The 12,697-nt window shown below is 41.7% G+C and overlaps 1 protein-coding gene across 1 annotated transcript in view; it reads right to left on the bottom strand.

The window, feature by feature from the left end:
• galnt1 (UDP-N-acetyl-alpha-D-galactosamine:polypeptide N-acetylgalactosaminyltransferase 1) overlaps positions 1-12,697 on the bottom strand; it is a 73,116-nt gene that overhangs the window by 33,255 nt on the left and 27,164 nt on the right. Inside the window, exons 3-4 of the mRNA XM_022192984.2 lie at positions 330-469; positions 72-240 (exon numbers count right to left, since the gene is read on the bottom strand). Of these exons, the coding sequence (XP_022048676.1) occupies positions 72-240; positions 330-468 (308 nt within the window). The 5' untranslated portion in view covers position 469. The remainder of the gene's footprint in view (positions 1-71; positions 241-329; positions 470-12,697) is intronic.

The following is a 12,697-nucleotide window of genomic DNA, read 5'->3' as shown; positions in this document are numbered from 1 at the left end:
TAAGCAGAATGTCATGAGTGCGGTGAGAGAAAGTGACGGTACAGATGATTAGTTGCGAGAAGGCAGCTCACCCTTCCAGGCGGACGTCAGGCAGTGAGCGATTCAGAGCGATCATCTCCGAGGCCATGAGGTTGAACTGGTTGATCTTAAACATCTCCTTCATCTTCTCCTGGTTCTCCTTAGGGATCACCACGGGCTTCCCACCTTCACCGGGTCCATCTCGCGGTCTGGACAGGGCATCTACAGGAGACAGCCACACAGTTTTCAGAAAGAACAAGCATAAATAAAAAAGGTGTGTTGTAGCGTATTTTTGGTGATTAAAAACCCACCGTCTCTGCCAGGTAGTCCTCTCTCCTTCTTGTCGTCGCACTTATTGCACTCGCTGAAGTAGAGCAGGATGAACATGTCCAGCATCACCCAGACCAGAGAGGTGGCCAGAACCACCTTACAGTAGGCGAACCTCCGCATCCTAAAAAAGCCACGGGAGAAAGGACGGAATTATTAAAGATTTCTTCTCTGATTTTCTACTCACTCCACATTCATCCCCTTTTCCATCAGCGCATCCACACACCGTCAGTCTAACTCTTGACTCTTATCTGTCTGCGGTTTATCACAGCCTCGCCACACTAAGAGAGCAAAAAAGTTGAATTTCCGACTTATATCACTCCTGAAGAAAAGCAGTGAATCTGTGAGGGCACCTCTGTAAGCACACTGAACATTGACATTTGTGTTTTAGAGGAGGAGGCTTCATGATATCGCAGCGCTGCTTTAACTGCTCTAACAGAAACAGACATCTAATGTAGCGGCGTTCCCAAATACCCTGCAGTGTACCAACCAATCTATCCTTTGTACATTTAACATACCAAATCCCTGTGTGCTGAAGCGTAGTCGAACGCACACTAACAGGTAAGCACACACTCACACACAGCAGAGAGAGGAGCTGAGATAGTAATTGCTTTTCTTTGGCAGGCGGCGAGAGACAAGACACAGCCACATTAAAATTCCACTGCTCCCATTTCCTTCTCTCCTCCAGCACCATCTCTCCTCTCTGTGGCTGATTCTCTGCCTCAATGATCCCTCAGGTTGCAGCAGCACAAGCAGAGGGGAGAAAATTAATTTGGCCACGGTGATTTCTCTCGTACCCCTGGGAGGCGGGGAAGAGGGGGGAAAAAAAAAAAAAGGTGTTTGTGCATAGCTAGTTTAGCTTAGCTTAGTTTTGCTTAGCAGCCGGGGAGGACGGAGAACTGCAGAGCAGCACTTCTAAATTCCACCTGATAGGATTCTGGTAACACAAAAAGCCGTGCACAGCAGAAAACAAGAGTGAAGATTTGCCTGTTCACTCCAAGTTTGTGTTGTCTCACACTTCTGTGCCTGTGAGTCGAATAGTTTCAGTGTTCAAACAACTCAGCATTTTAACCACTTCTACCAGGTTAAAGTCATGCTTCCTCTTTCGTGAATCAGTCTAATTTATCTTTTCGGACAAGAGCATACAAAAAGACTAACATGTCAGAGTGAAAACAGGATTCTAATAAGCAATGTCAATTAAAAATATAAAATGGAAATACGTGATCACAAAAGTATTCACCCCTTTGAAAGTGACTCACTTTATTCAACACAGGTGCAGCGGATTAGCTTGAACACAATTAGTGAAATTAGGATCATCTGAGTGCAGTGGATGCGTCTCTGTGATTGTAGTAAAACCACACTTGTATCTGGAAAGTATAGTCATTGGTGAATCACTGCCCTAGCTATAACTACACCATGAAGGCCAGGAAACACTCCAAGCAACTATGTGAAAATTCTACAATTTCATTAAGCAGACACTTATCCAAAGCGTAGTACATCAGAGAGTAGATACGACACAAGCAAGGATCGAGCCAGGAGAAAACAACCTGGATAAGTGCCATTAAAAAAAGTTTAAATGTGATAATAAGACTTTGGTACCTGCAGGCGATGCGGACATAATAGGAAATGGATTTATTTATTTTTTGGTTATTGAAAAGCATAAGTCAGGTCACCAAGACATCCATGAATCCTCTGAAGGAGTTACAAGCTTCAGCAATTGAGATGTGAGAGACTGTATTTATAGCAAGTGTTGCCTGCTGTTCACCAGTCAAAGATTTATTGGAGAATAGCAAAGAGAAACCTACTGTAGAAATTAATCTCACCTAGAGATCACCAGAAGGCATGAGGAAAACTCTGCAGTCAATTGGAAGAAGGTTCTTTTGCCTGATGAGACCAAAACGGAGCTTTTTGACCATCTGACTACATGCTATGTTTGGAGAAAACTTCATCGCGAACACACTATCCTCATTGTCAGGCATGGTGGTGGCAGCATCAAGATGTGGGGGTACTTTTTGGCTTCAGGTAATGGAAGGCTTGTAAAGGTAGAAGATAAAATGAATGCAGCAAAGATTAGAGAAATCCTGGAGGACAACCTGATGCAGACTGAAGAGAACCGAGACTTGGGAGAATATTTGTTTCCCAGCAACACAGTAACAAAGCAAACCGCTAAAGCTACACAGAAAGACAACAAGGTGAATGTTTTGGATTTGCAGAGTCAGAGCTCAGACCTCATTCCAACTATGAATTTGTGGCTGGAATTGAAAAGAGCTGCACACTCACAATCACCATGCGACCTGACAGAGCACAGCCTGAGCAGTTTTGCAAAGAAGAATGGGGTAAAATTGCAAAGTCCAGATGTTCAGACTGACTGAGACCTATCCATACAGGATCAATGCTGTAACTGTAGCCAAAAGGTGCAGCTACTAAATGCTGACTTGAAAGGGATACTTTTGCAATCACTTATCTTACATTCTTAATATTTAATTGATTGACGTTGCTTTAAAGAAATCTGTTTTCACTTTGACATGAAAGCCTTTATTTTAATTCTTATCAATAAAGCCAAATTAAATTGACTATAGGGTTCAAAGTTGAAAAGCAACTAAAGAGGAAAACTTTCATTTTCACATTGCAAGAAGTGTAATGCCTGATCTGAATGCCATAAAAGCAAAAAAAAACTACCTCAGATGCCTTTGCCAGCGTTGCACCACATGAGAAACAGCAGAGGGAAATCACTGATGCGATCATTTTTCACCTCGCAAAGGGCATGATTCCAATTAACACCGTTGCCGAAGAGTTTTTTAAAAACATCATCCAGTGGCTTGAGAGGCGGTATGTAACTCCAAGAAGCACCTATTTTTTCTCAAGTTACTGTTTCAGGCCCGTATGAAAAATGCAACATAAAACAGAGTTGGAATATTATGCAGCTACAACGGATTTGTGGTCCAGCAGGCGTTCTACATAAATCTCCCCATCCGCTAAAATAATGGGGAACAACAACTGAAAAGTCGCGTTTGCAACCAGCATTTTTCTCGAATGATCATACAAGTAGGAACATCACAATGGGGATAAGAGAAGTGCTGGCTGCTTGGGGTCTCAATCAAAGTCAAGTCTGTATAACGACAGACAACGTGGTAACCATGGTGAAGGCTGAACTCATGACCAGACTGCAGAGTTTGGGCCAAATACTGCTTCTTACGGTTACACCTATGCTATATCTACAAAGCAGATTTTTCATATATCTGCAGCATCGCATAAAATCCACACCGACAAACTTCATGCTGGGCAAATTAGTTTTCTCAGAACTTGACCCAAATCATTTAAATTTGCAAGTAGATATGCACAAATGTAACCGCTAAAGAGAGAAAAGAATCTAACTAAAGCACTGCGGGTTTTAACAAGGATAACGGGAGCGAACGATGTTACATCAGTTGAAAAATCCCTGTGCTAGCAGTTAGTTACAGACTGAATAAGATTTTAGGTTTCTTCCTTGGAATCTCTTGGTGAACTGACATCCACAAGTAGAGCCATTCATTTATAATCATATGACACTGGGCTTAATTAGCATTTACCGTCTCACGCAGAACGAAACATGAGATCAAGTAAGTACACTTCTAAACCTCTTTGTAAGTACTGTTCAAAGTATTAAAAAAAAGATTTATAAAAGCTCTGATTAAAAAATTAGGTAAGCAGAGCATGACTTCAGATTGTTTTTAACAAACTAGAGATTTTTAAGTTAATTATGATGTTGGAATGATACACAGCGTGCACTCATATTTATGAGACAATTTGCCTAACTGAAATCCTGCTTCTTTTAAAATCATCCACAAAAACAACAACAACAAAAGACTCAATAGTCATTTTACAACATAAAATTAATAAAATTAGACTAATGAACAGATTGATCACTACAATAGAGGCAATAAAAGTACATTAGCTGCAGTCCTAAACGGCTTTCTTTCTAATTACGAGAACCTCACACACATTAGGCGATGATTTTAGCCTCTGGCGGGCAGCCATGTGAGTGACTGGAGGAGAATAAATGGCTTGCGAGGCTCGGTAATGGTATCATCACCTTCAGTGTTTAACAGTGCAGCGTGTTCACACTATTGATTGGACTTACGGTTCACACAAACAGGTGTTACTCTTAGTGTGGCAGAGAGAGCAGGGTGACGACAGAGTGCAAACACAAATTACCAGCTTTTCGAGTCCATTATTACATCTCTGCATATCTCTAGCCCTTTTCTGTGACAGACACAGATGAACCACAACATTAAAACTGCAGAGAGGTCAACAGCAAAACATGGATCAACCTCTCACGGTAAAATATTCTGCTGGGAAAGCTTCAGTCCTAGTGTTTGTGGATGTTGGTTTGACACGTCCCTATGACAAGCCATTTTAGCATTTAATGGCTAGCCTGGATATGCATTACAGATATCAGTAATTGAATTCTCCCAAGAACATTTCAGATATGAACACCGTCATCCTTCCAGGACAAATGACTCCACTTTTACCATTCATAGGTTTCTCATTAGAGATATCGACACTGCAGCTGCAGATACCCGCAATGTGAACAGCAGATAAGTGCAGCTGAATTATGAATGGTGGCAATTCCATTTCCAGATATCTACAGCTGAATTGTGAATAGTCATAATTCTACTTCAAGATATTTTTAATTCCCCTCAATTCAACACATTTATATTGTCTATTTTAGGTATCTTAAATTGAGTTTGAACTCGTCAGAATGATGCTGAAGTCATCTCAAACTGGAAGATGTAGACTTTCAACAGTGTAAGAAAAGGTCCATTTCTTTGCCCTAATTTTTCACATTAATTCTTTTATAATCAAAATGAAATTTAAAGATATTAAGAACTATTATTTTTTAGGAAATTCATTATGGCTAATACATATACTACATATGGAACAATTTGTACAACAGATGAAAAAAGCATGGACTTCGATTTAAAGCTAATAGAAAAACATCTGCAGGTAAAGCAATAGCTAAACTGGACATATACAGATATCTGAATTGAGTGCATCTGTAGCTGAATAATTCTAGTTCAATTTACCTTCAGTTTCCTTGAATCTCTTATCTTAATCTCTAAAATCTCACACGAAAGTTAAACTACTCAAAATTGCAGAAACCTCAAACTAGAAATGTCAAGTCAAAATAGAAGTACAGACATCCTGAACTAGAGCTGAAACAGTGTTGCAGATATCTGTAGTTGTTCTGGAAGCTACAGCTAACAGAAGGCGGTCTGCTTTTTAAACATACTACAACAGTGCAACCGTAACTGCATTTCACAAGCTTTCACCGCCACGTCAGAGCAGCCCGAGGACAAAGATTTACTAAATTCCCCTCACATGTCTCTAATGAACAAAGCTCTCCTTCTCCACAAAGTCCTCACTGATGAGCTCTTTAAATTACACAGCGTTTTCTAACAGTCTCATCCAGCACAGCAGCTGCTATTACTTCTAACATTGTTCAAGGGCTATGATGAACAAACAAGAGCAAAGTCAAGCACAATGATTCAAGATATCTGCAACTATTAAATTGACTAGTCCAAATTTAATTACAGTAATCATTGTGGTTTTGATTGGTCACAAGGAGATTACTGTAATAAAAATTCTAGTCTATACAATGAGCTTTTTTGTTTCTGTCAAACTTAGTTATTAAATGTTAAACAGATTGTCATATGTAATGCAAAATAAATAAACTATGTTCTGTCTTTTTCCACTACATCCCTGATAGACTTAAACCTTAGACAGTTTGGTTGTGCACCACAGTTTGGACTGCTGTTGGATAAAAAAAAAAACATCAGAAAAACATGTAATAAAATGAGTAAAGTATCAGTTTGGTAAATTCTCTGATCTTCACAGACATCCTGAGAGGATTTACCAGACTGCTTGCCTCCCTGTCTTGATCACTCCACTCAAAATTCTTGAGATTCCAGGACCGGCGGGATGCATGAAATTCAGCCCTCGCTCTGCAAATCTTTCCTCTTTCTGTTCGTCTGACCGCTGCTGGATTCTTCTGGCCTCGCTTGACCTCTACGCAGTAACATAACACAACCTGATAACACAGCAAAAATATTGTATGTATATATATATATATATATATATATATATATATATATATACATATAAATATATATATATACACACACACACACACCTTCACCTTTTCCGGGGCACACAGGAAGCACATAACAGCGCCCTTAGACTGACATAGAAGAACACGTCAGAGACACATTCTCGTTCAGAAAGTCCTGTCAAAATGCCGTCAAAGGGATGTCAGCAGGTTCCTTTGACCACTGTGTGATCACAGCAAATGTAAACGTAGCAGACAGCAGCCCTCCAAGCAGCTGCGGAGATCATTTATATGCATGTACACTGAATATAAGTGTGCACACACACACTTCCTCTCTGCTGTCTCCCAGCCATGCCTCCCCACTCGCAGTATTTCTAATCGGGCATGGCAGAGGACACCTCAGGTCTCCTCTGCATTCAGAGCAGCCCCGAGGCCCTACTTCTATGTGTGCGCTGCATGTGCGAGTGTCAGTTTAGTTTATGTTGGGCGCTAGTCTCTTTGAAGTCTTTTCTAAACATCCTGGCTGCACATGACATTAAACAGACACAATCCTGCATCCACCTCCATCGCCGCTCGCTCTGCCTAATCCGTTAACATATCACATTGCCTCCATCTTTCTTTCTACATCTCCATCCTGGCCATCTTTCTCTCTCAGCCACCCCACTCCCTCCTCTACTCTACCCTCATTCCTCCTCTCTCAGTGATGTCTCCTTTCAAGAACGGTTGCCATCACTACTACCCTACAAGAACACAATTTCCCCCTTCACATCCTCCACTGTGTGTCTCCTCATGTTACCCTCCTCTCCTCTTCTCAACAGGGCTTAATCCCCCTTTAGAGATTGCACAACCACCGTTTCTCACGACCACTTGTGGAAAAAAAAAATAAAAAAAACTCCGGATCTAGAGCTGCACTCGCTTCACAATTTATGACCGAGAGCGTGGAGCCTCCCTTCTGGGGATTTTATGTTTACATGTATAAAAGAAAATTAAGAGGAAGGGAGGGAGATAGTATTTGTACGAGGGAGTGCTAATGAGAGAGGAGGATTTGTGTTACTCATCAGCACAGAGTTTGTGAGGCTAATTCGTGTAATAAACCGCTCGCATAGTTTATTTGCTGGCTCTCCGTAAAGCGTGGTTTACTTTCTCACAGATGTCATTCTATAAACAACCGTGTAAAAATGCATGCTGCTATTTGAAGCATCTTCAATGAGAGAACTAGAGACGGTGCTATTCAAGTGCACGAGCTGTCCTTGGGTCATATGGGGCTGATAAGCTTAACAGTTTCCAAGACAACGCTGATGGGAGCGCTGATTTTCTGAACGGTCGTACTGCCTCTCAATTGGAGCAGAACAAGGCGCAGGCTAATATTAGGGGAGTGAAAGGGAACAAGGTGGCCTGGAGCTCTGTCTCTGTGGCTCTCTGTGGACTAGCTGAGGTACACAGGCGCTTCTGGCAAAACGGCAGGGGTCGCTTCATATTCAGATCATAACCTTGACTGCACAACACAGGCGGGTCCCGTAGAGAAAGTAAAACAAGGCAAAGACTGGGACAGAGTGAGGCGGTACAGTGGATCTGCCTGTGGCTGTATTAAAGAACGTAGTGTGCACCGTCAACCCAAAGTATATGAGTGTCTTAAAAAGTTTCCCTTTGTACTGCTTTTCAGCATTGAATCATGGTCAATTTAATTTGCCTTTCTGGACAAGAATCTACAAAAAAAAAGAAGACTTTCATGTCAAAGTGAAAACAGATTTCTACGAAGCGAATGTTAATTAGAAATATAAAATGCAAAATAAGTGATTGCATAAGCATTTACTCCATTCAAAGTGACTCACCTAATTCAACACAGGTGCAGCCAATTGGTGCTAGGAGTCAAGTGATCAGAGAAATGGAGATCATCTGAGAGCAGGGAATGTGCCTCAAGTATCTGTAGTACAGACACCTGCACCTGGATGTTCCAGTCTTTGGTGAATCAGTAATCCTGGCTATAACTATGGCATGAAGACAAAATAACAAACCAAGTGGCTCTGTGGAAACGTTACTGAAAAGCATGAGTCAGGGGATAAGTCAAGGAAATTTCCAAATCACTGAATACCCCTCAAAGTACAGTTAAATCCATCATTAAGAAAGGGAAGGAGTATAGTATGTGTGTAAATCTGCCGAGAGCAGGCCCAATCCTCAAAAACTGAGTGACTGTACAAGAAAGAAACTAGTGACGGAGGCCACCACGACACCTGTGACTATTTTGAAAGGAGTCATTAGCTTCAGTAAAAGAGATGGGAGAGGCTATGCAAAAAGAAACTGTTTCATGGCTTCTTCAACAGTAAAAGCCTTATGGGACAGTGCCAAAGAGAAAGAAACAGTTAAAAAGCTCACAATAAAGCTGGACTAGAGTTCACCAAAAGGCATGTGAAAGACTGAAATCAACTGGAAGAAGATTCTTTATTTTGATCGCACCAAAATTGAGCTTTTTGGCCATCAGACTACAAACTATGCTTGGCAGACGCCAAACACTGCACATCATTATAAACCACATTGTGAAGCATGGTGGTGGCAGCATCATGTGGTGAAGCATGGTGGTGGCAGCATCATGTGGTGAAGCATGGTGGTGGCAGCATCATGTGGTGAAGCATGGTGGTGGCAGCATCATGTGGTGAAGCATGGTGGCGGCAGCATCATGTGGTGAAGCATGGTGGCGGCAGCATCATGTGGTGAAGCATGGTGGCGGCAGCATCATGTGGTGAAGCATGGTGGCAGTAGGCTTGTCAAAAATAGATACTTCGGTACTTACTCGATCCTAAACATTGTAAACGGATATGATACTAGTTTGCCGTAGTATCGATACTATCGATACTCTGCTCCAATGGTCTGCTGCTCCCGCTACAGTCCACGCGCCCCCCTGCCCCCTCCGAACTCACCGCATGTCCAGGCTTGTTAATGTCTCGCTACTACAGGCAAAACACGATGGAATGAAGAAATATAATCATGGCAAATATCGCAGCAGAGCCTCTGCCGCCAGTCCTGGTCGACAGGGAAAAGAGTAGAAGTGCTGTTTAGAGGTATTTTGCCTACGAAGCAGATGAACGTGGAAAGGCAAAGGATATAGACAAACCGATATGCAAACACTGCTACCGAGTTGTGCCGACCACGTCAAACTTGTCCAAGCACCTTAAAGATCGACATCCCAGTCTATTTCAGGAATTTTGTGAGGTAAGCTCCCGTTTGATCATGATTGAACTGAGGTGTATTTACATCCTGAAAGGCAACGTAATGTTGCCAGGGCATTAGCCGACTAAACTAGATAGCTAGCGCTAGTCCAAAACATAATGTTACATGGGGCTTTTTGCCAGCATTAGCAGGCATGCCCGCAGCCCGAGTAATCCTAATTGACTGCTTTAATTTAACTAGATACAAATGTATTTGCATCTGCTAAGTGTGATGTTTCTCTTATAGCTCCAGAGTGACGCTGAGAGTGGAGAGAGTCGACCGGCTGCAGCAACACCAAAACACCAACAGCCTTCGCTAACAGCAGTGTTTGACCAGCTAAGAAATTATGATCCAAAGTCACGAGAAGCAAAGAAAATAAACAGGGCCGTGACAGTATTTGTGCATGGATATGGTCCCCATTTACACAGTAGAGAAATAAAAAAAATGGTTTTACAGCAAAGTACAAAAGCCTGTGCTTTACTTTGTTCCGTGTGGTATCGAAATGGTATCGAGTATCAATACTGAACTGGGTATCGGTATCGAAGCTGAAATTCTAGTATCGTGACAAGCCTCGGTGGCAGCAGCATTATGTTGTGGGGATGCCATTTGGCAGCAGACCCTGAATGACTTGTAAAGGGTAAAATTAATGCAGTAAAGCACCGACAAATGCTAGAGGATGACCTGCAAGTCTGCAAGAGAACTGCAACTTTGGAGAACGTTTGTTTTCCAGCAAGACAGCGACGAGAACCATACAACCAAAGCGACGCCGAAATGGTTTCAAAACCACAAGGTGAATGTTCTGGAGTGGTCGAGTTAGAGCCCAGACCTCTATCCAAGAGAACATTTGTGGCTGAACTTGGAAAGGACAGTTTTTGCTAAGAGGAATGGGGTAAAATGTGTCCAGATGTGCACTCTAGTCAAAAAGCCGAATTAAACCTACTATGACTCCGCGTCACAACCATTCTGTAATAGAGGAAAAAAATGCTTGTTTCTACTTCCTGAAACCAATCACAGTTATACTGGCCAGAGCTAAGCCCAGGATGCAGGAACTGTGTCCCCTAAAAATAATTGTGTTGGTGGAACATCTGCCAGCTGAGGGACAGGTTCTGTCATTAAAATTGATAATCCCTGACTGCATGATCCAAATCCTCAGCATAACATTAAATGTTAGCGACAGTAGGTTGCAAGTCTGGGAGATTGTTGATGGCCATTTAAAAGACATTTCCACTCGCATCTACATCAAGTGAGTCGGATAACAGATGTCTGTGTTTGTGCTAGCCCAGGGGTCGGCAACCCGCGGCTCCGGAGCCGCATGCGGCTCTTTCAGCCCTCTGTTGTGGCTCCCTGTAACTTTGGAAAATAAATTGTTCTGCCTTTCAGGTGTGTTTCAATGCATTTTAATATAGTTTTATTGTGAAATTACCGCTCTTATTTTGCCGTGTCACTCCACCGGATGTGTTGCTGGGGTTTCCCCCTGTGACATGAGAGCGCAAATTGATGCAGAGAAACAACACGGAGCTTCCGATTCCCACACGTTTCGTGCCTTTTTTTGTTTTACTCCTGGAGAAGCAACGCCTGTAGTTTCACATCGTTTTGTACTCAAGAATGGCAAGCCTGTATATTAAAGCTCAACTCCAAGAAAGACACGTCTTTTCTTTGAGTCAGAAGTACTCATGATAGGATAATACACGTTACTCGCAAGAACACCGCTCAATGTCCAGGCAGCAGGTCAGAGAGTCAGAGGAAAATAGGGCAGTCGTCTTGGAAAATAGGGCAGCGACTTACCGGAGAAAAGTTATTAGCTTAAGATAAATACATTTTACAAGTTAAATAGGCATTCGCAAAATATTGATTTCCAGCTAACATTATGTAACATATGAGGTCCAGGAGCAAAAATGACATTAACCAGATAAGATAAATATTAGTGGAAGGACACAATTAAAAAAATGAATCTATCTAATTAGAGGCTTTGTAATTAATTAATCACGACTGATTAACAAGGGCATAGAGGTAAAAAAGTGATATATGCAGTGCTGTCTTCATTTTAAATGTCAAAAGGATTTTGCGGCTCCCAGTGTTTTCTTTTCTGTGGGAAACGGGTCAAAATGGCTCTTTGAGTGTTAAAGGTTGCCGACCCCTGTGCTAGCCATTCGCCATTTCGCCATAGGCGAAGCCTTCCTCAGGATGGCAAAGCCATTTTTTTCTTCTTCTTTCTTTTATTTTTTTCTTCTTTTTTCCTCTTTTTTCTTTTTGTTTTTCTTTTCTTCTTTGGCGAAGCCATTTTTAGCATGTTTAGCCACGGTGGCGAAGCTAATTTTGCCTAATAAATGTGGAAAAAAAGGGTTAGCTTACAATTTTTTCGTAATTTGCCGAGCGATAATCAAAGAAAATAACAAACCGCGTCTCCTTTACTGAAGAGGGCTACTGAGTATAATCGGAAAGACCCGAATCATTAATAGATGCACACTGTCACGTGTCTCGTCTCAGCCAATCAGAAAAAAGGATCCCAACTTGTTAACCCATAAGTTTTTTTCTTCCTGTATTATTGCTATTCAGGCCTTCAGCTGCTATTTGGCTGGGAATTAATTGGTCATTTCATTGTTTTTGAATCTGTCCATTACTTTCTCAATTGAGTGATTAATTATTTGTTCTATAAACTGTCAGAAAAGAGTGAAAAATATATTGTATCAGTATTTCCCAAAGCCCAAGATGATGTCCTCAACTGTCTTGTCTTTGGTCCACAACTTCACGCGCCGCAGTACAGACACTGAAAAAGTGTCGCTAAACAAAATTCTAGCACTTTAGCCACAGTGGCTAGAGACAAATTTTCCCTCGTGCAAGCACAGGATGTTCTAAAGCCTCCAAATGGAAGCAGGTGCAGAAGTTTACTTCATTCTCAGACCATTTTAATTACAAACTCCTGAAAGATTAATCTGGAATTTCTTTAATGTAAACCCCCCCCCGGAGAAAAAAAGCCTACTCCAGCTTTTGGGCTCTTCAACAGTGTCAAAATATAAGTTGATTTCTGCAACGCTATTGCATGTTTTTAGCCCTAAAATA

This window comes from Acanthochromis polyacanthus, chromosome 12, assembly GCF_021347895.1.
Source record: "Acanthochromis polyacanthus isolate Apoly-LR-REF ecotype Palm Island chromosome 12, KAUST_Apoly_ChrSc, whole genome shotgun sequence".
Lineage (NCBI taxonomy): Eukaryota > Metazoa > Chordata > Actinopteri > Pomacentridae > Acanthochromis > Acanthochromis polyacanthus.
Note: the sequence above shows the minus strand (reverse complement) of the source record. Positions and strands in the feature narration are given on the sequence as shown.